Genomic DNA, 23881 nt, shown 5'->3' on the forward strand with positions numbered 1-23881 from the left:
CGTTGGTGTGGAGCACTCCTCGGTCAAGCTGGCACCCAAACTCCCTTCTCCCTGAGTATATCGGTGGGAACTAGATGCAGAATTCATTCTCTTCTCTCTCCCTTTTGGAGAAGAGTTTAAGAAAATTCACTCTGATTTTTTTCTTCCATTTCCAGCTATATTTCCTCATATGTTCTCCCCTTTTCCATTCCTGTTTCCGAGCTAGCAGGTGCTGGGATGGTGAGTGAGACCTCAGAACAGAATTCTCAAAAGGAAGATTACAAGGAACTGAAACCACATGGTACATTTTTACAAAGATTCAAAGGGAGTGTGTCCAGGAGTTGTGATCAGGAAGAAGCCTGTGAGAGTCAGCATATTCCAGAGAAGCAACAGGGAAACCAGCCAACTCAGAAAGTTGATACATTTATTCATTATCAGGGAACTCACAAATGCCTCAAGGAAATCATGGCCCAGCAGAGAATCTCAACAGAAGGGAGAAATAATATATGCATTGAGTGTGGGAAAAAGTTCAGTAGATGTGCGCATCTTATTAGACATCAGAGAATCCACACAGGCGAGCGCCCCTATGAGTGTGGTGAGTGTGGGAAAACCTTTGCTCGGAGCTCAACCCTTATTAATCATCGGAGGATCCACACAGGAGAGAGGCCTCATCAATGTTGTAAGTGTGGGAAGACCTTCGCAGAGCGCTCTAACCTTATTAACCATCAAAGAATACATACAGGAGAGAAACCCTATGAGTGCTGTGAGTGTGGGAAAACCTTCTCACACAGCTCTCATCTTATTAGACATCAGAGAATCCACACAGGCGAGCGCCCATATGAATGCTGTGCATGCGGGAAAACATTCACAGAGCGCTCAAACCTTATTCAGCATCAGAGGATACACACAGGGGAGAGACCCTATGAATGCAGTGAGTGTGGAAAAAACTTCAGTCGGTGCTCAACCCTTATTAAACATCAGAGAATCCATAAAGGGGAGCGACCCTATGAATGCTGCCAGTGCAGGAAAACTTTCACTAGGCGCTCACACCTTATTAGACATCAGAGGATCCACACAGGAGAGAGACCCTATGAATGCTTCAAATGTGGGAAACTCTTCCGCCAGAGCTCAGCCCGACTCTGTCATCAGAGAAGCTGCAGGGGAATTAAAAGACCATGAAAACCTTGTTGAGGGCTAAGAAAATGTTTTGTTTTCCTTTGCTCATTCTCAAATATTGAATTTTAAGTTAGCACTTGTGTCACCGTGCTACTTCTGCTCCTCTAGCTGAATAATGTACTTTTCCCTTTTGTAGCACACCTTTCTTTGGAGTGAATTCCACAGGCTTTTTCATTAATGCCTTTGTGCTGTGCCATGGAAGTGAGTGTCCCTCTAAAAGGAATGCCCAGGAGTGATTTAAACTAGGTACATGAAGGTGAATCTTGAATCAATTAAGATTTTCCAAGGAGCTGGCTAGTTTGAGTTCACTGACCTGATATAAAAACTAGAGTTATGAAGCTATTACAAAATTAATCAGTTATCTGTGAGATTTTCAAAAATCATGATTGATTGCATTTTTATCACACTTAAATAATAATAGAATACCATTTATTTGTATATTACGGATGTTCAGACACCATTCCAGACAAGCCCTTCAACCCCAAATCAGAGGGCCTGGGCCAACCATAGATTTTAATTGCTGTGTAAACATACCCTTGTCAAAATCGCAGCTTTCGCATTGAATAACCATGGCCCAGTTTCCCACATGACAAGTGGGCATATCATGCTATAAGAACTTGCCACTTCCCCTGAACGGGGAGCTAGGGAAGCAATGTGGGCGGCAGATGTGGCAGCCAGGAGATTCAGCTAGGCTGGAGATTTTCTGGGACTATGCAGGGGTGGATCTAGCTGGGATCAGAGGCAGACCGACGGCGTTTGTTTCTGATTTGCAGGGGTTTTGTCAGTGGGCTGCATGCTGGCAGTGACAATGGGGTCTGGGCAGCAGCTGCTATGGGGCAAAGTGTCTCTTGGGAAAAATGAAACTGCAAACCCTCCCTGTGCTGCAGCAAAAGCCTCTTGTTTACAATTACATCTGAACCTTCTTTCATATTATTGTCCATCCCCTGTCTTGGCATTTGGAGACCTACTCACTCCCACACAGATTTTTAATTTTTCTTAATTTTCCTTGGCCTTGTACAAACATTTTCTTCATCAAAATGATCAAGGACATTTAAAATGAGAAGAACGTAGCAAAACAAAAGAAACCCCCAGCAAGCTCCCCCCCAAAGACTAATTTTAAAGCAGTAAAACCCGTCCTCTGTTGGCCAGAAAACAAATGTCAGTTTCCCATGATGTACCTAAGACCTTGTCTACAGAGGTGTATACGTTGCAAAGTCACTTTTGGTGACAGAATTCCTCAGATTCAGTGACATCATAAAACCACCTCAAAAAGTGTTCTAAAGGTTTTTATCCAAAAGTTATGTCACTGAAGTGCTAGTGTAGACACCACACAGGCTTAGAGCTGTTATTGACCTCTGGAAAGCATCCCTCACTGCCTGTCCTCACTGCTCAGGTGAGCAGTTTCAACTCTGTTGCCCTGGAGCCAAGTAAACACCTTCTTCCCCTCCCCCTTTAAAGGCCCAGAGATTTTTGAAATTCTTCCTGTTTTCTCATCATGGAGTGCTTGCATTACTGAGCATGGTGGCTCCACGCAGCAAAGGCTTCCCTGCTTGGAGCACAGCACAGCTGCTGGATCTCTTTAGTATTTGTGGAGAGGAGGCGGTGCAGTCCAAGCTGCACTCCACCCATAAATATGTCAGTCCCTATGGGCATATTTCATGGAGTTTGCGGGAAAAGGACTATGATTGGTACACACAGTAGGGCACAGCAAAGGGGAAGGAGCTGAGGTAGGCTTACCAGGAGGCAAGGGAGGCAAGCTGTCGCTCCAGTGCAGTGCCGCAGACCTGCTCTTTTAATAAAGAGTTAGACGCTCTCTTCAGTGGCCATCCCACCTCCACTGCTAAGAGCCCTGTGCATACTTTGGTAGAGCTGGAGTCAACGGAAACGAAGGATGATGTCATTGATGACGAGGTGGTGGCATAAGATGATTTGGAGCCCACGGTGAGGTCACCGATTGCTGTGTGCACTAAGCAGCTATTCTCCACTCGAGTCAGTCACTCTCTGGGGAGTAAGAGGCAGGAGAGGAGACCCTGGTAAGTGGTTTTGCTTTGTGACACTTGGAGGTGGGTTGAAGGCAGAGAAATGTACAAAGCTGGCTGGGGCATATCCCCGTGCAATCAGGCAGTATGGTGGAACAAGGTGTGGCTACACATTGAGATTTCCTGAGCCTCTTCCAGAGAGATCTCTAGGAAACTTTCCTGCTTCCTACTCTGCAATCCTCTGCTTCTGCTTTGTTCCGTCCCCCGTTGAGGGACACTTTCCTGTGCCATTCTGCAATTACTTGATGCTGCCTGCTCTTTAGCTTGATTACTTAGGAATCCACAGCAATTACTTTGAGGGTTGATAGCTTGTCCCAAGATCAGGGCCAGTTTTATTTAAATTGTTATTTAGTTGGGAACTATGATGTGCACAGTTGCAACACTCACACACTAGGAACTCTTGTATATTTACAAACCTAAGTTATTACATTTAGCACTGTCACAACAAGTGTTTCCTCTAACATTTTCCATCCTTGGACGGGTTGAATTTTCTTTTGGGTGGGTTGAAATTTCTTATTGAGGTTGTATGTGGATGTACCGTGTGTTCCAGTACAAACAAAAAATCTAGGTATAAATATGTATTTTAAACAGTCCATAGGTATGGAAGACAATATATTAAAACAAGGGATAATTACCAAGGAGCAATGCTTAAGATGTTTATTTCATATGAAATCAAATAAAGAAAACTTAACACTACCCTTAGAGTACAGATGTTATCATCCTTTCTAACAACTCACACTAGTAAACACCAAAATGGGGCATCCTGCAAATAGCTATAATTAAATCAAAGACATAGCCATTAAGTAACAACCTAAAAAATATGCACAACTTTCAGATGCTAAACAAATTGGAGTCAACTAGAAATAGCCATCCTCTCCTTGAAATATACAGTATTTACTGACACTGGAAAGGAGAGTAAAAGGCATTCACTCAGGCTTATGGGGAATGTTTAGGATCCATGCTATGGAAATGAAACAGAGGCCTATAAAACAGCTAAAAGTTCTGGTTTGAAACTTTCACCTGGTGTATGTCACTAACTCAAAGAGCAGAAGCCTCCAGAGCACTTGTCCAGAATCCAACTCCAATTGAAAGGCCAAACAAATTAAATAGGATCCATGGTAAAGTTCTTCCAGTTTTAACAATTAACCATGTATTACAGGAGTCGGCAATCTATGGCTCACTAAGGAGCCAATATGGCTCTTCTGGAGCTCCAACTCAGACCCCTTCCCTTCACAGTACGGAGCCAGCACTGGTGCTACAGTCTTACGGCCCCCTGGCAAGATTGGAGTGCCAGTGCCAGCTTCCTGTAGGAGGAATGTCGGGGAAATCTCGCTCCCCTGGGGTACAGAGTCCCCAGAAGAGTCCGAGGCTGGAGGTCAAAGCAGTGAGGCAGGAGAGAGGTCTAAAAGGAAAATTTTATTATGCATGCATGCAGACTGCCAGCTACAAGTGTGAAAGCAGCAGCAGCCCTGAGAGACAGTTTCAGGGATCCTTTATACAGTATGTTCAGACAGTTTAGTTGTTGATTAGTAATAGAAATGTAGCCATGTTAGTCTGGTGTAGCTGAAGCAAAATGCAGGACTATGTAGCACTTTAAAGACTAACAAGATGGTTTATTAGATGATGAGCTTTCGTGGGCCAGACCCACTTCCTCAGATCAAATAGTGGAAGAAAATAGTCACAACCATATATACCAAAGGATACAATTAAAAAAATGAACACATATGAAAAGGACAAATCACATTTCAGAACAGAAGGAGGAAGCGGGGGGGGGGGGGGGGGGAAGAGGAAGGAAGGTAAGTGTCTGTGAGTTAATGATATTAGAGATGGGGAAAGTTAGATGTCTGTGAGCTAATGGTATTAGAGGTGATAATTGGGGACGCTATCTTGGTAATGGGTAAGGTAGTTGGGGTCTTTGTTCAATCCACCCCGGAGAGTGTCGAATTTTAACATGAATGACAGTTCAGAGGATTCCCTTTCAAGTGCAGATGTAAAAGGTCTTTGTAGCAGAATGCAGGTGGTTGAGACAGTGTCCTTTCTGGTTGAAATGGCGAGAAATAGTTTTTTCTTTGTGATCTTGTCTGATATCTGTTTTGTGGGCATTAATCCTTTGGCGAAGTGTCTGAGACGTTTGTCCAATGTACATCGCAGATGGACACTGTCGGCACATGATAGCATAAATTATATTTCTGGGTGCGCAGGAATATGTGTTCTTGATCTTATAACTCACTCGGTTAGGTCCAATAATGGTATCAGCAGAGTGAATATGTGGACAAAGCTGGCAACGGGGTTTGTTGCAAGGGAAGGTACCAGGGTTGGTATTAGTGTGGTATGTCCTGTGGTTGTTGGTAAGAATCATCTTGAGGTTAGGTGGTTGTCTATAGGAGACTATGGGTCTGTCTCCCAGAGCCTCTTGGAGTATGGTATCCTGTTCCAGTATAGGCAGTAGTTTATTGATAATGTGTTGGACAGGTTTAAGTTGGGGGCTGTAGGTGATGACAAGTGGTGTTCTATTGTTGGTTTTCTTGGGTCTGTCTTGAAGTAGATGGTTTCTAGGTATTCGTCTGGCTCTTTCAATTTGCTTTTTTATTTCTCCGGGTGGGTAGTTGAGATTTATAAATGCTTGGTAGAGATCCTGAAGCTTCTGGTCTCTGTCAGTGGGATTAGAGCAGATGCGGTTGTATCGAAGGGCTTGGCTATAGATGATGGATCGTATGGTGTGTGCTGGATGGGAGCTGGAAGCATGTAGGTAACTGTATGAGTCAGTGGGTTTTCTGTAGAGTGTGGTGTCCCATCCAGAACACACCATACGATCCATCGTCTATAGCCAAGCCCTTCGATACAACTGCATCTGCTCTAATCTCACTGACAGAGACCAGAAGCTTCAGGATCTCTACCAAGCATTTATAAGCATTCAAGTAGGAATAAGAGATCCTCCGGAAAAGAGCATATTTTCTGGAGGATCGCGTCCAGACTGGCGCTTTTCTCCGGCTTATCTACAAGCCGGAAAAAAGCGGCAGCCATGTTAATGCAAATGCCGCGGGGGATATTTAAATCCCCTGCGGATTTGCCTCTTCCCAAGTGCTACATTTGCATCCCTATTCCGTAATAGGGGCCAATGTAGATGTAGCCCAGGTGTGCTAGAAGTCAGTTTTACAGTACAAAGGCACATGATAACCTGAGTGAGGAATTTAGAAGGCAAACTGTGACAAAGATAAGAGTTTACATGACAAATTGTGACAGACTAGGAGTCTCCAGGAGGTTGAGATAGGAGGCATTGTAAGGGTCTTGATTAGAGTTAAGATGATTTCTCTCTGTTATAGAGAGAGAGGCTTGGAAAACTTTTAACCCTTACAGCAGTTTTCTTTTAGAGAGTTTTGATTTCCTCCACAGGGCCCCCCTTACACACAACTGGAGTTATTTGATTTTTCTCCCACAGGAAGGTGTGGGGGAAGAAAGCGCTAAGCCTTTCTACTGGATCCAAAGTGCAGTGAACAAGCAGAGCTAAAAATGGCTCAGCATGACAGCATTTCCCCCCCCCCCCATGTGTGTGTGGGGAAAAAGTAGCCAAAGATGGCTCACCATGCACTGCTATTTTTATTCCCCTCCTTGCTGGAGGCTTACTGCAGGGGAATGGGAGCAGTGGGAGGTGCGTTACACAGTGAAAACAAGTAAGTGCCCGCTACCCCCTTATACCTAGACCCTCACCCCATCGATCAGCCCCCTTGGCCAGACCGCTTGCCCCCTGCCCAATAGCCAGACACACCCTGTCCTCTACCCAAACTCCCCACAACCCCCTGGCCAGACACCGCCTGCCCTCTGCCCCAAGGCCAAAATCCCCCCTGGCCTCTTCCCCCAGGTCACATGCCCTCTGCCCTTGATCAGACCCCCTCTACCTACAGGCCAAAATCCCACCTGCTCTCTGACTAGACACCCCTGCCCTCCGTCCCCTGACCAAAATCCTCCCCTTCCCACTGTCCCCTGGCTAAAATCCTCCCTGGCCGAAATCTGCCCTCTGGCCAAAATCCCCCTCTGCCTTCTGGCCAGACACCCCCTGATCAAAATACCCCCTACTCCCAGCCCCCTGGCCAGAATGCCCTCTGCCCCCGGCCAGGCACCCCTTGCCCCTGGCCAGGCCTCACACTTTTACCCCCTCCTACACTCCATCTCCCACCTAGATCCTGCACTCCCATCCCTATCCCATTCACTGGCATCCCTGTCCCACACACTTAACCCTTCATCTTTGGCCCCAAACTGGAGGCTGGGGGCCCCACAAAATCCACTAACCCTGGAACGCCAGAAGAGTAAATCTGGTCTGAGGCCTTTGAACCTCAGTCCTCCCTGCCCTCCCCCACTATGGGGCTCAAGCACCTGGGGGGTAAGAAGTTTCATCTGGGGGTTACATCAGTGAGAGTTGGGGGTTTTTGGAGGTTTTTTTGTTTTGTTTTGCTTCTCACTTGTGTTGTCCCCGACTGATTTTTCTGTGGGTCAATGGCCCCTGACCCAAAAAAGGTTTCCCAGTCCTGTCATAAAGAAAATATTGAAACCTTTTGTGTTAGATATATTTTACTTTATTAAAAATTAAGCCTGGACAACAAGCCCCTAATTGGGGCCCAACCCCCATTGGGCTGCAGTGTCATAACACTCCTGAACCCCCCCATACACCAACCCTGAGTCCATCATACACCTGAACCCCTGGCCCTGAGCCCCTCATTCCTCCACATCCCCAAACTCATGCATCCTCCATCCCTAGTCCCCTGCCATAACACACACACATGCCCCAATCTCCTGCCCTGAGCCCCTCATACACTCCAACCCAGACTCCTGCACCCCCATATCACCAGCCTCCTGCTATGAGATTGACAGAAGACAGCCTGAATGCGTGCATGAAGCTGGATTTGACCAGTTATGATGTAAACATCAAAAAAGTGTGAAAAGATGCTGCAGCAGAAATTCCATTAAATAAAGTCTGTGAGTATGTTTCATTTATGCTATTATTAGTCACTATGTCAATTATCAATAATATTAAATTGTATATTTTCAGTCATGCAAATGGTCATTCTTATACAGCTCTTTGTTGACTTCTTCTGAATTTTGATGTAGTTTGGCTCTTTGGTTTGAAAAGGTTGCCTATCCCCGATTAATTAACTAGTTACACAGGATTTAAAAAATCATTAAGATCAAAGTTTGCAGATATCTGCACCTCAAACAATTCTGTTTAAAAGAATCCTTTCCTTTCTTCCCTTAAGCCATTAATTAACACCTATGTAAACGTTGTTTGAATTGTAATCATGCTAATATCATTAACTAGGCCTTTTTTCCAGTATTTAAAAGCAGCTTAAAAGCTTTTAACCCACCTGAAATTCTGTCACCACCCCATACAGCTTGCCTCAGCACAGGAGAGAGTCCTATGTCTGCAGCCCAGCTAGGGCTGCTGGGCTGACACAGACAGAGTTTGACTCTTGCTGCCTGCAGCCCAGATAGAAGCAAGTTAAGATACCCTAAACAAACTCCCCTCTGCCCCTACCTCAGTGCACAGATGCTAGCACCCTCCCCATTTCTCCCACCTACCCCATGGAAGCTAGAGGAGAGTGCTTGGTTTCCTCACAGGAAGCTGCAGGCAAATGCAACTACTGTAATCAGATAGCTAATCTAACCTCTCATCTCTCAGACATGTGCTTACTGCACACTCCAAAACTCCTTTCCCCTGTGGCACCCTCCCGTCCCAGCTACATACTTACTCCCTCCCTCCCTCCCTCCTTATGTTCCCTTCCCTACCAGCATGCTCCTTGTCTGGAGCAGGGAGCTTCTGCTGCTGCAGGAGTGCCCCTCCCTAGCCAGGAAGCTCCTTGCATGACAACATTTAAGCCTCAGGGGGGCTAAACAAAGACCCCAACTACCTTACCCATTACCAAGATAGCTTCCCCAATTATCACCTCTAATACCATTAGCTCACAGACATCTACCTTTCCCCACCTCTAATATCATTAACTCACAGACATTTACCTTCCTTCCCCCCCCCCCCCCCCGCATCCCCCTTCTGTTCTGAAATGTGATTTGTCCTTTTCATATGTGTTCATTTTTTAATTGTATCCTTTGGTATATATGGTTGTGACTGTTTTCTTCCACTATTTGATCTGAGGAAGTGGGTCTGGCCCACGAAAGCTCATCACCTAATAAACCATCTTGTTAGTCTTTAAAGTTCTACATAGTCCTGTATTTTGTTTAAGCCTCAGGGTGAGGCTCATTTAGCAGCTGCATTGCTGACCTGCTGAGCTGCTTTCAGGGGACTTGGGTCACAACCCCTCCCCTCCAGCTCAGTAAGATAGATAGAGAAACTACAGAACATACCTTTGCACATCCATATACTTTTACCATCTCCTGCAGAACAGCCTGAAGTGTTAGCTGTCATTTTCCTCATCACTTTCCCCATCATCACCAGTGGCCATCAGCCTAGCACCCTCCAAGGACAACATCCCGTTCTCCTGGAATGCCACTTTTACACCATGTTACACTGACGCTGCTATGTTTGATGCATTTCTGATATTCTGGTGTCTTTTTCCCTCTAACTTAGTATATCAATGATCTCAACTTATTATCCTATAAGTTAATTCCTTACCCTTTTTTAGGTTAAGTATCACATTTGTTCTTTCTTTGTGTCCTAACCAGTTATTTTGGTTCTTTTCAAGTTCCAACTTGGGGTGTACCTGCTAGGGCTTGTCTTCACTACTCGCTGGGTGGATGGGGCAACGAGCGATCCCGCAAGAGTTGATTTGTCAAGTCTAGAATAGACATAATTGCCTGCTAACTGCTCTCCCATCAACACCAGTACACTACCTCAGGCCATGTCTTCACTACAGGGAAGATTGACGCTTGTGATTAATCTTCCGGAATTCGATTTAGCTGGTCTAGCAAAGACATTGACTTCAGCTACATAATTAATATAGCTGGAGTTGCATATCTTAATTCAGAAGTGTAGACCTGGCTTCAGTTAGAAGTGCAAGGGGCATCGATGGGAAAGTTCCTCATGTTGATACACTGCAGCAGAGAAACCACAATAGGTAGATCTAAGTACCGGAGCCTGGCGGGGGGGGGGACACAAGGCTAGTAGATTTTGTGTGCCACAGGGGAAATGCCAGGCGGGTGGACTTGAGTGCCAGCACAGGCTCCCCAATGCTTGGGAGAGTCCCAACCCTCGGGGTCAGATCCAGGCAAGCCAGGGACCGCATCCCCTCAACTAAGCAGGTTCTTCACTCATGGACTAAGCAGTGAATTATAGGAGTTGCCTTGTATCAGTTTAAGCAAGTCAGAAAACAGGGGAAGCTGTACCTGCCTCTTCTTGTCTGCTTTGTCCCATGCTCAGGCTTGTGGGTGGGGATTGGAAAGACAAAGTTTTGTGACAAGTTTTGAAGCTACAGGTTCTCCTGTGTCACAGTAATAATAACACAAACGAAAGCGAAGTTACAACGTGGAGACAAAAGCAATGGATATAAACTGGCTGTTGTTAGCAGAATGTGGAATAAATAGGATAGAAACTCAATAATGTTGTTTTGGGCCTCGCTTTTACTGTAAACAGGTTGAATAAGCAAGACTATCAGTGAATGCACCTTGTTCACAGAAAATATTTGTTTGCCCTCTGAGGTGTTGATGTGCTAGTGTGTGGATAAAAGTAGGTTCAGTGTTCATTGAATTGGTGAGGTGCTGAAGTGCTTGAATACACTGCAACAAGAGTTAGAGATTAATTAGCATGTGAGTGGCAAGATGTGAAATAGTTTCCAACCCTCCCTTTACTATAATCTGGAGGTGAGGGAAGGAAGTTTGTTGAGACTAATTACATGCTTTGCTACAGCCAATGCACTTTGGAGAGAGCAGCCCATAAAACCAGGGCTTGGTTTTACCCACAAGGTTTCTCGTTTGCTGTTTTGTGGCAGGTGGTGGCCCTTGGTGAAGGAGGGAGGGCAGCTAGGAGAACTACACTGACAGCAGGTGGGCTAGGATGGGACTGGCATCATCACTGCACAGACTGGGGATCTCTTGCTGTGAATAGTGTGAGAATCTGCAGTGCATAGGGTTGCCAGGTGCTCACTATTGAACTGGACAGTCTGGTATTTTTGCCTCCTGTATGGTAAAATTTAGAAAATACCTGACACCTAAAATGTCCAGTATTTTCTGATTATTTCTCGGCCAGGAGGCAAAAATACTGGGTGTTTACCGGGTTCCGCAGGGGAACTGTCCGGTCCGGTGCAGGGAGTCAAGACGGTGGGCAGCCGCTGGCCTTTCTTAAAGGGGCCATGCTTTTAAAAAAATTTTTTTGCTTAACAACTCTCCAACTCTCGGGGTCCCTTTTTTTTTCTCAATAACTTTGGTCTCCCCCTTTTTTTCCTCAACAGAATTTTTTCCCCTGTTTTTTTGGGGGGAGGAAGGGAGGCGGGGGGGAGGTGGTTCGGTATTTTTGGTTAAACCATCTGGCAACCCTAGCACTGTATGTCACTAGGTTTATCACCGCTGGCATTGACACTTTTATCATACATTTATCCACATTAAATTTCATTTGCCATTTTGTTGACCAGTCAATTAGTTTGGTGAGATCTTTTTGTAGTTCTCCACAGTCTGCTTTGATCTTAACTACCTTGAACAGTTTAGTATCATCTGCAAACTTTGCCACCTCACTGTTTACCCCTTCCTCCAGATTGTTTATGAATAAGTTGAATAGGATTGGTCCTAGGACTGACCCTTGGGGGACACCACTAGTTACCCTTCTCCATTCTGAAAATTTACCATTTAGTCCTACGCTTTGTTTCCTGTCTTTTAACCAGTTCTCAGTCCATGAAAGGATCTTTCCTCTTATCCCATGACAACTTAATTTACATAAGAGCCTTTGGTGAGGGACCTTGTCAAAGGCTTTCTGGAAACCTAAGTACACTGGATCCCCCTTGTCCACATGTTTGTTGACCCTGTCACGGGCCAGGTTGCCCCTCAGGCCAACAGCCTTGTCATCATCGGGGCTACCCGCCCCTGTCTCCCGTTTTTGTCCTCTCTCCCACCACCGGGGTCCCTAATGTGCTCCTCCAGCTTAGTCCTGCCCGAAGCGAAAAGGTCTGAGGCCCGATGCAGAGCCTCCACAGTCTTGGTCTTCCTGAGGGCTATATGGTGCCCGCAAGGGAGGAGGGGGACTTGGGCCCACCCTCACTCCAAGTCCCAACCGAGGACCCTAAAGGCAGCAGTGCTGGCTCGCTGCCTGGTTGGTGGGGCTTCCCCCGTAACTCACCAACCCTCGGGATGCGGTTAAGGCGCTGCCACTGCCTGCCATCCCCATCCTGGGTCACTTCCTCCTCCTCACCGAGCTTGCCTCCTCAGTGATCCGCTGCTCCGTCTCGCCGGCCGTTGATCGCAGCTCCCTCCATACCGGGCTCCTTTCTCCCAGCCGGAGCGTCCTCCCTTCTCTGCTCTCCCGGGCGTCTTTTGGAGGGCCTGCCTTCCATGGTCCCGCCCCCCGTGCCCAGGCGCCCGCTGATGAGATCACCCGGGGAGGTCCCAGCTAGCCCTGTACACGTGGGGCACGTGACCCAGGATGCTGCCCGCGGGCAGCTGCATCTCCGGCTTCCCTTTTGCCCATTGCGGGCTCCAGAGTGTGGGGCGTCCTTGGTTCCCGGGCAGTAGGAACCGGCGCCCCATCACAGACCCCTTCAAAGACCTCTAATAGATTAGTAAGACATGATTTCTCTTTACAGAAACCATGTTGACTTTTGCCCAACAAATTATGTTCTTCTATGTGTCTAACAATTTTATTCTTTACTATTGTTTCAACTAATTTTCCCGGTACTGACATTAGACTTACCGGTCTGTAATTGCCGGGATCACCTCAAGAGCCCTTTTTAAATATTGGCGTTAGATTAGCTATCTTCCAGTCATTGGATACAGAAGCTGATTTAAAGGATAGGTTATAAACCATAGTTAATAGTTCCGCAATTTCACATTTGAGTTCTTTCAGAACTCTTGGGTGAATGCCCTCTGGTCCCGGTAACTTGTTACTGTTAAGTTTATCAATTAATTCCAAAACCTCCTCTAATGATGCTTCAATCTGTGACTAGTCCTCAGATTTGTCACCTACAAAGGACAGGATCATCTATCAGGGATGATCTAGAGCCATGGTCACCCACCAGTCAATCGCGAAGCGTTCGGGGGCCTCCCCCCATTTCGCCCCACCCCCGAGAATCCCCACTACCTACCTCCTGCGAAAATGGAGGTAGTGTCGGCTTCCTGCAGGGTGGATGGAAGTCCTGCAGCTGCACACCACTCCTGGAGTTCTGGAAGTGCGCTGGCTGCTCCCTTCCCTCAGGTCTGTGGCATGCCAGAACTTGCAGGGGGAGGGGACCCAGAGGAGGCGCGCACTGGGGTTTCCCTCCTCTGCAGGAAGGGGAATTGGCCTCGGAGGAGGCGCGTGAGGGGGCTTCCCTGCACTGCGGGAGGGGGAGGCGCATGCAGGGGCTTTCCACACCCAAATCCCTCATTCCCACCCCAAAGCCCACACATCCTGTCTCAACCCAGTGAGGGTACGGCTAGACTGCGGGAATTTTTCCAGGATTCCAGAGATATACTGGAAAAACTCTTACGCATCCCGGCATGTATTTGTTCTGCTTTCTTTAGTGGAAGAGCACACATGATCTTTCGGTAACCACTATATTCCTCATTCCATGAAGAATAAGGGGGATTCCAAAAGAAGGGGGTTTTCTAACATTTGGTCCAGTCTAGACAGGCCAAATGTTGGGAAAAAACCCTCTTCGTACATAAGAATTGGAAAAAAAGTGGCAGTGTAGAGTGTATAAGGGCTGGGGATAGCAAGTGATGGAGAGGAGGAGAATAGAGAGGGCGGGGCTTCAAGGAAGGGGTGGGGAGTCTTGGGGGAAGGATGGGGCAGTAGATCTTTGCTTGTTCAGAGATTTAAAAAGTGATCTTGGGTGTAAAAAGGTTGGACACCACTGATCTAGAGGGTGCTTGGTTCTACCATGAAGGCAGGGAACTGGACTTAATTATCTCTCGAGGTCCCTTCCAGTGCTAGGATTCCATGATTGTATGTGTTTCCTTCTGATCATTTATGAATACAGCCTTTCTCCAACTTACAAACTGGTTACGGAACAAGCAATTGGTTGTAACTCGATTTGTTCGTAAGTCAGACCCCATAGAGTTACACGCAACCACACTGTTCGTAAGCGCAGATCGTGTTCATAACTTGGGGTCTGCAATTTACGACAGCTTCGGTCGTAACTGCGAACAGTCGTAAGTCGACCGTTCGCAACTCGGGGACCGGCTGTATGTTGAATAGGTTTGGTCCGAGCACGGACTATTGAGGGACACCACTAGTTACCTCTCTCCATTCTGAAAACTGACCATTCCTACCCAGATCTAGGAAAACTGGGTCCATGCCCAGAATGACATAGCTAGAGGGTGAGGGGCAACAGAGCACGGATGTTGCTGGGCAAAGGGGATGGAGGATACTGAGTGGGGGACAATGTGGCAGGAAGCACTGGGCTGGGGGTACTGAAGGGAGGAAAGTGCAGGAGTTGGCATGAAGGGGGCACTGTGCAGAGCTTAGTGGCAAAAGGAGCACAGGAGAGAGATGAAGGGGTTGGGGAGCCCATGGGTGTCAGGGGAAATGGGTGGTGCTATGCCCACAAGGCTCATGGACACCAAAACACAGGCTCACCATTTTCCCGGTGGCCAGCCCTGTGGTTGTCTTTTAACCAAAACCAACACCAAAACAAGTGATTCTGTAGCACCTTAGAGACTAACAAGAATATATTTATAGTATCATGAGCTTTTGTGGACAAAACACACTTCCTCAGATTTTATCCAGTTGCCAGTGCAGGACAGGACCCTCTCTCTTATCCCATAGTAATAGAAATGTAGCCGTGTTAGTCTGGTGTAGCTGAAGCAAAATACAGGACTATGTAGCACTTTAAAGACTAACAAGATGGTTTATTAGGTGACGAGCTTTCGTGGGCCAAACCCACTTCCTCAGATCAAATAGTGGAAGAAAATAGTCACAACCATATATACCAAAGGATACAATTTTAAAAAATGAACACATATGAAAAGGACAAATCAAATTTCAGAACAGAAGGGGAATGGGGGGGTGGGGGGAGAAGGTGAATGTCTGTGAGCTAATGATATTAGAGGTGATAATTGGGGAAGCTATCTTTGTAATGGGTAAGATAACTAGATCAGGGCTAGATAACTAGTGCAGGGCTAAGGGAAGGTGCAGGTGCCAGGGGATTCTGGAATGAAGCAGAAGGGCAGATACCTGCAGGGGAGGGACCATAAGCAGAGGAGAGAGGCAGGGCAGGTGTGCAGAGGGAGGTGTTAGGAGAGGGAATGAGGATGGGTAGCTCACATGATCAGAGTGGGGCTACTGCAGGAGTGGGCACAGGGGGGAGAGAACAGCTAGTGGAGGGGGGCAGGTTGCAAGAGGGCTGAGGGCAGTGAGAAGGGCAGGAGTCAGGACAGCAGAGGAGGGTGAGGAGTTCGGGGGCAGCAGGCACCAGGGGAGATGATGGAGCAAGGAGAGGAGACATGGCAGCAGAGAGAAAAGGTAAAAGTTTATAAAATATTTATTAATAACGTTGTATGCTGCCCACGGCCATTTTGTTTGCGCCCTGCGGTGCAGTTTAGGTTTAAGTGGAGCTCAACACATGGCCAGCAAGTGGGAGCCAAAACAAAAAAGTAGTCAGTGTAATGATCTTCTGTTGATATGTGTTTTAGTAGTTAAATTCTTGGACTGTCATTGCTCATGAAAAGTGCTGCCACATGAGTAGAAATCAGGTAACTGTTGCATTTTATTAATATCAGCAGAACTGACTTAAATGGGGCCTGTGTGTTGTAGTCTTGCCTTAATCTTTGTATTCATGCCTGTCAGTGTGAGAGAAGCTGTTTGTATATATTTGCTTGCATGTGCAACCACACTTAGGTTGAGGCCCTCAGCATGTTCTGTAAGTATCAGTGTGGCCCCTGGGGCTTCCAAAATTGAGTTGCCTTAGCTCATCCCTGACAGGGGTGTCTGTCTAACCTCGTTTTAAATATCGCCAGTGATGGAGATTCCACAATCTCCCTAGGCAATTTATTCCAGTGTTTAACCACCCTGACAGGCAGGAAGTTTTTCCTAATGTCCAACCTAAATCTCCCATGCTGAAATTTAAGCCCATTGCTTCTCATCCTAACCTCAGAGGCCAAGCAGAACAATTTTTCTTCCTCTTCCTTATGATACTCTTTTAGATACTTGAAAGCTGCTCTCATGTCCCTTTTCAGTCTTCTCTTTTCCAAGGTAAACAAGGCCAATTCCTTCAGCCTTGCCTCATATCTCATGTTCTCTAGACCTTTCATCATTTGTGTTGATCTTCTCTGGACTTTCTCCAGTTTCTCCACGTTTCCTGAAATGTGGCACCCAGAACTGGACATGATACTCTAGCTGGAGCCTAATGTAGATGGCTCATTCCTTGCCTAGGGGACATGAGACTGGGTGGGTTAATTTCCAATCCTCCTGTTTATTCTTTTCCTAAGCCAGGAGGGCACAGTAGTTCTGATGGGGGCTCTGCAGGAAGGCAGCCCGCACTGCCCCCTGCCTGAAACCTTGTGCGGGTGTTAAACAGCTGTCCAGCCCACCCTGCATTTCAGCGTGCCTGAAGCAACACTGCACCAGCAATGGGACAGGAGAATGGCTCCTGAGCATGGCTTGCTCATGACAGCTTCAGTCCTGTTGATGGGCCTCAGCCTTTTTCCTTCCCCTTCCCCGCTTTGCAATGGGGCTGTAGACTCTGGGGGAGAGGGGTGGAGGCAGGCAGAGGTGTCTCCCTGCAGCAGATGTAGACACATCTCTGTATTAATCATTCTCTCATTGAAGTTTTTAGCTTTGTAGTGAGTCCTTTTACATGGAGACTTTGTGTTACGTCTTGGTAAAATAGTTCCTAGGACAAGTGAGGCAGAGACTGTCCCTGAGGGGTGAATGAGGTGGGAATGTATAAGGCGGAAGGTGAGCACCTCTGGGCAGTTGCAAAGGTTGGAGAGGGGATGGAAGCCAGATCCAAGATCAATGAGCCCTGGGAAGTGGGCCCATTGAAAGGAGACTGGACCTGTGGATGCCTTGGGGGTCTGCAGCAAGGGCCTGCTTTGGGAAGCCCCCTCTTTGGAGGTGAATGTGGCAGCATTGAGACACCACCCAGAAGCAGGCGTCACAGACACAAACAGCAGATTCATGGGACAGCTCTTACAGATCTTGCACATGCATAAGATGATAGATCTGCAGGAGGTGGGGGGGCAGTGGTGTAGTGAGGGGGCCGGAGGGGTCAGTTGCCCCTTGGAGAAAAATAATATAAAATTTAGTTAAAAATAGATGTCACACGTTTTTAAAAGGAATCCCATATCTCCTGCTTTTGTCTATTTTTGTCTCTTTGGGCCCCCAGTTAAAATTTTCAAAAGCACTTGAGTGACTAAAATCATTTTTGAAAATTGGACTTGGAAATCTAAGCTCAGATTTTCAAAGGTAATTAAGCGCCTAAAGAGACAGTTGCCAACTCAGATCTTTAAAGATATCTATCTGATCTTTACACACCTTTGAAAATCTGGTCATAATTGTCCTAGTCAGTTCTGAACGTGAGATGTAGGAGCCTAGTCCTAATTCCTTCAGGCTTTTTTTTTTTTAAATTTGAACATTTATCTACACTAATTCCCTTCCTTTCTCTTTCACTATCCAATAAATGCATGGATCAAAATTATAGGTGCTTTGTGAATATGCTGACTTGAGAGTGGAAAGATTTCATATTGTCATGTATGATTCCTGGTAACCCATCTCAAATATGAAAAACTAGGTTGATACCTGTTCATATCAGGAGCTGTTGAACTCAGTTCACCATTTGCAGTATCTCATTAGGATGTTTAATGGAGAAGATAATGATTTTTTTTTTATTTATTTATACTGTGGGCAAAGCATGGGCTCACAAGAATTCCTCCATTGTTTTACCATGAGTCTCAAAACATTTGGGCTGCGTCTAGACTGACAAGTTTTTCCGCAAAAGCATTTGCTTTTGCGGAAAAACTTGCCAGCTGGCTACACTGGCCGCTTGAATTTCCACAAGAACACTGACTTCCTACTGTCTGAAATCAGTGCTTCTTGCCAAAATGCTATGCTGCTCCCGTTCAGGCAAAAGACCTCTTGCACAAATGCTTTTGCGCAAGAGGGCCAGTGTAGACAACGTGGTATTGTTTTGCACAAAAAAGTCCTGATCGCGAAAATGGCGATTGGGGCTTTCTTGCGCAAAACCACGTCTATATTGGCACGGACACTTTTCCGCAAAAAGTGCTTTTGTGGAAAAGCGTCCATACCAATCTAGACACTCTTTTCCGCAAATGCTTTTAATGGAAAACTTTTCCGTTAAATGCATTTGCTGAAAATCATACCAGTCTAGACATAGCCACTATGTTTTTCTAAGGGCCTGGAGTCAACTGATCATGTAGGATTCTCAGCTTTCATTTTAAAAAAGTTCTCTCTACTTCTGGGCCTTACAGCTAAGGAGGAAAGCTTTACAACATGAACCCTAAATACTCAAGAAGCAAAAGGCCAATAAAAATCCAACATGTTTTATTTTTTAAAAATCTTATGATTTGTAGACCATTCTCATAACTTTGTGTAGGCGTTCCTTGTGATTTTGGGGTTGGCAATACTATTCTTTGATTGGTGAATTTAGAGAGGTCTTCCTCTTCAGTTTCCCTTTCTACCCTCCTTTTTTGTCACAGGTCATCAGAGAATCATAGAGACAATGGAGAGTAGGGTGAGTCCATGACTCTGGTTAATGACTGGTCAGGGTGACTAACTATCATCAGCCAGTGGTCTGAATGAGCTATCTACTGCCATCTGCTAATCAACTGTAGGAAAAGGCTTCAAGAGCAGACCTTATTTATATAGACAACCTGCTTTGCCACAGAGATCAGTAGACACACTTGCTGTGTCAAGGTGATCAATTTTGGCTCTTTGGGTTGAAATTCACTTAAGACTTGAAGCTGGGAGAATGAAATGTTGTTATCCATACTGTATGATTAGAAGGTTAAAGACCTTGCGAACAGGAACAGCTAACAGGAGAGTTTGGAGAGGGAGTTCTCCAGGTAAAAGAGGAGTAAAAATGGGACTCTTGTGGTAAGTGGCTATCTGGAGTGTGTGTTTGTGTGTGGGGGAGTTATTTGCTGTGTGCTGAGCTTGTGTTTGGTTGGTTGGTTTGTTTGATGGTTGGTTTGTTTGATTGATTGTTTGTTTGAGGGAGCTTCTAAAAGGTTTGAAATCTAGAAGCCTCTGTTAATTGGCTGAGCCTCAGTCAGGGGGAGGGGCTACCAGAGCTATATAAGCCTGTGACTCAGCGACCAGGGAGCTTGCGAACAGGAGATTTTGGAGAGGGAGGTTAGAGGGCACTAGTGACTTCTGACCTTCTTTAAGACATAACTCTTAGAATAATCTATATTACAGAGATTTAAAAAGAATCCCAGTTTACACTTAAGCTTATTCATTAGAAAAATGGAGACAGAAGCCCAGCAGCAGAGTGGGGGCTATCCTGTTTATTGCGTCGAGTGTAACATGTATGATTACCTGCCCTGTGGGTGGGTGGCTTATGTGTGCACCCGTTGCAAGGAGCTCCTGACCCTCAAAGACAGAGTTCGGGCTTTGGAGGCCAGGGTGGCTGAACTGGAGGAGCTAAGGGAGGTAGAGAGCTATGTTGATGAGACTTTCCGGGACACTGTAGTACTGTCCCACCTTCAGTCTGAGAGCCCCAGTGCTCTTAAGGAGGATGAAAGTCTCAAGGGAACATAGCATTCAATGGGAGCAGAGGGAAACCATCCCGTAATTGGGACCCTCCTCCCAGAGGATGTTGAACCGTATGGTCACTTGCCTGCCTGGTGCGAAGGTTGCAGATCTCTCGAGGCATCTAGACAGACTTATGTGTAGTGCTGGGGAGGAGCTGGTGGTCGTGGTACATGTAGGTACCAATGACATAGGAAAGGGTAGGAGAGATGTCCTGGAGGCCAAATTTAGGCTGCTAGGAAGGAGACTGAAATCCAGGAGCTCTATGGTGGCATTCTCGGAAATGCTTCCAGTTCCGCATGCAGGGACAGGTAGACAGGCAGAGCTGTGGATAAGTGTAAAGTAATGCACATTGGGAAAAATAACCCCAACTATACGTACAGTATGATGGGGGCTAATTTGGCTACGACAAATCAGGAAAGAGATCTTGGAGTTATTGTGGACAGTTCTCTGAAAACTTCCACACAGTGTGCAGTGGCGGTCAAAAAGGCAAATAGGATGCTAGGAATTATTAGGAAAGGGATAGAAAATAAGACCCAGAATATCTTACTGCCCCTGTATAAAACTATGGTACGCCCACATCTTGAATACTGTGTACAGATGTGGTCTTCTCACCTCAAAAAAGATATTTTGGCCTTGGAAAGGGTTCAGAAAAGGGCAACTAAAATGATTAGGGGTTTGGAACAGGTTCCATATGAGGAGAGGTTAAAGCGACTGGGACTTTTCAGTTTAGAAAAGAGGCGACTGAGGGGGGATGTGATAGAGGTCTATAAAATCATGAGTGGTGTGGAGAGGGCGAATAAAGAAAAGTTATTCATTAGTTCCCTAAATAGAAGAACTAGAGGACACCAAATGAAATTAATGGGGAGCAGTTTTAAAACTAATAAAAGGAAGTTCTTCTTCACACAGCGTGTAGTCAACCTGTGGAACTCCTTGCCAGAGGAGGCTGTGAAGGCTAGGACTATAATAGAGTTTAAAGAGAAGCTAGATAATTTCATGGAGGTTAGATCCATAAAAGGCTATTAGCCAGCGGATAAAATGGTGTCCTTGGCCTCTGTTTGTCAGAGGCTGGAGAGAGATGGCAGGAGACAAATTGCTTGATCATTGTCTTCTGTCCACCCTCTGTGGGGCACCTGGTGCTGGCCACTGTCGGCAGACAGGATACTGGGCTAGATGGACCTTTGGTCTGACCCAGTACGGCCATTCTTATGTACCTAGTGAAATCATTGGTGCTGAAATCCCTGAGGACTGGAATTTGACCATAGAACTGACACTTTCTTAACAAAGACTCCATTTTTGCTATTTAAAAAGTAAATCAATGTAACAGAAAACTGCAATGGTCTCTGGTAACTTTTTAAAAATCAAACTTTAAACTTTATTGAAAAAATTGGAGTTTGCAATTGAAAATATTTGACCTACACTTAAGGCAACTGATTTAATTTTGGGTAAAATTTGGCACAGTAAAGGATGAGATTTTTTTAAGGTTCAACTCTATCGATATACATTTTGATCAGATCTACTTCTGGTGTGATATTCGTGTGTGGTTGTGGCTTGTTGTGTCTTGTTTTTGTTTTTGCTTAACAAAAAATCCTGGGTGGTGGCGAGGGGCCGGCCAAAACCGTTCGAATTGGGCCCTGCACTTCCTAAAGCCGTCCCTGGCCGCCGTCCCCCAGTGCTCAACAGCCCAGAGGGACAAGACTTCGCTCCAGCCCTGGGCCTTCCCCCTGCCCCCAGAGCCAGGCCATCCCTGGCGTAGCATCCCGCCATGCCCCGCGCCCTGGCACCGTGCTACTCCCCCCGCCCTCGCTCACCGCGCAGCACAGAAACCCGAGGAAGTGCCGCCCCTAACCCCACTGCTGGGCATGCGCGGGTCGATGCTGGGCCTTTCCCCCTGCGGGCGCGGGCTGGAGAGAGTCCGGCGGCCCGGGAGCGGGTGAGTGCGAGTGTGGAGGGGCAGCCCGGCACTGGGCCCCGCTCCGCCCCGCCCCTGCTCCGCGGCCCGCCCCACCCCCCCCACCCCACCCCCGGCACTGCCCCCGCAGCTCCGTCCTGCGCGGCCACTGGCAGCGGCTCTTTGCAGGGCAGGGGCTCGCCCCACGTCAGCTGCCGCGGCGAGCGCCCCCCCATTTCTCCTTCCCAGCTGGGGGGGGTTCCCTGCCCCCTCCGTCCGAGCCTAGCGTAGCCATGTCCCCCCCATTTCTCCTTCCCAGCTGGGGGGGGTCCCCTGCCCCCTCCGGCCGAGCCTAGCGTAGCCATGTCCCCCCCATTTCTCCTTCCCAGCTGGGAGGGTCCCCTCCTGCCGAGCCTAGCGTAGCCATGTCCCCCCCATTTCTCCTTCCCAGCTGGGGGGGTCCCCTGCCCCCTCCGGCCGAGCCTAGCGTAGCCATGTCCCCCCCATTTCTCCTTCCCAGCTGGGGGGGTCCCCTGCCCCCTCCGGCCGAGCCTAGCGTAGCCACGTCTCCCCCCATTTCTCCTTCCCAGCTGGGGGGTTCCCCAGTCTCCTCCGGCTGTGCCTAGTGTAGCCACTTCTTTCCCCCTGGGCACAGCCCTTCCCAGTGCCTGGCCCCATGGCGGGGACGGGACGCTCCTGGCTCTACCCCGCGGGTCACCTGCTGAGGCTGGGACCGTGGTGCCCTGCACACTGCCGTGTGGCACATACAGTCGCTGCCCTGGTACTAGAAGTGCTCTGACTGAATCTCAGCTGCAGGGTCCCTGCTAGGTTGCGGAAGCTCCCACCCTGAGACGACTTCCCAGGCAGACCCCATCCCCTGCCCAACTGCCCCTGGGCTTCCTGAGCACCTGACCGGGACTCAGTCCCTCTGGCTGCTGAAGAAGTCAGACTTGCACGGCCTCTGCCACAGAGCCATATGCATAGCCCATGACAGATGGTCACCACACGGACCCTTTCCCCCTGCGCTGTGCCAGCTTTAGGAAGTGTGGGGCCCAGTTCGAACCAAATTTTGGTTGAGCACAAAAAACCAACCAACCAACCAAACAAAAAAAACCGCACACACAAAGAAAAAACTCACAGCCCCTTTAACTCCCCAGCTGCAGGGCAGAGTCCCACCTTCCAGCCACCCCCATGGGCCGACTCCCCCTCCTGCGCTGCACAGAAGCCGCCGCACTCCTCCTCCAGGGCCGACGCCACCTCCCACAGTGCGCACAGCACACTTCCGGGTTTAGGGCGCAGGGCCCTTTTAGGCGTGAGGCCTGATTCAGGGGTATCTGGCGAATCGTCCTAAAGCTGGCCCTAGCCGGGTCCCTGGTGTTCGAGATGGGACAGGGCATGGAAATTTGACTCTTCCTTCTGGACCCCCTCTCCTGTTAAACTGTCAACAACTTTAGTGTTTAACGGATATATGCTGGGGCGACTTATAGTGAGGATGCCCTGTAATTGTTGTATAAGGTGTGCCTTGGGAGGGATTGGCTGAAAACTCATCATATGCTGGTCATTATTCTCTTGATAAAATGTGTGTGGCAACCTGGTACCAGCAGGATGATGATAACACATGATCCAAATTCCACAGCTCTGCCCAAAAAGTGATTGGCAAATTACTGTGAGTCCTTGCCTCTGAGAGGGGCACTAATGATTGGGGGAAGGGGTGAATCCCCCACAATATGACTTAAAGCTCTTAACCTTTTTCTTTCTGAGCCCCTTCCACCACAGTATAAAAACTCCAGGTTCCATCTGTGTCCAACAACTGTCTTTAACAGAGTTCAAAAAAGAGCTAGATAAATACATGGAGGTCAGGTCCATCAATGGCCATTATTAGCCAGGATGGGTAGGAATGGTGTCCCTGGCCTCTGTTTGTCTGGAAATGGATGACAGGGGAGGAATCATGTGATGATT

The 23881-nt window shown here is 47.4% G+C and overlaps 2 protein-coding genes across 2 annotated transcripts in view; both read left to right on the forward strand.

Moving 5' to 3' along the window:
• The window catches only part of LOC106731291 (uncharacterized), a 97968-nt gene that overhangs the window by 8931 nt on the left and 65156 nt on the right, over nt 1-23881 (forward strand). The gene's annotated exons all lie outside the window — the stretch shown is intronic.
• On the forward strand, nt 206-3835 carry LOC102457850 (uncharacterized). The gene is given in 2 exon segments (XM_075904247.1): nt 206-1070; nt 1072-3835. Coding segments are annotated over 2 exon segments (960 nt in total). The 5' UTR covers nt 206-216; the 3' UTR covers nt 1178-3835.

Source organism: Pelodiscus sinensis, chromosome 20, assembly GCF_049634645.1.
Source record: "Pelodiscus sinensis isolate JC-2024 chromosome 20, ASM4963464v1, whole genome shotgun sequence".
Lineage (NCBI taxonomy): Eukaryota > Metazoa > Chordata > Testudines > Trionychidae > Pelodiscus > Pelodiscus sinensis.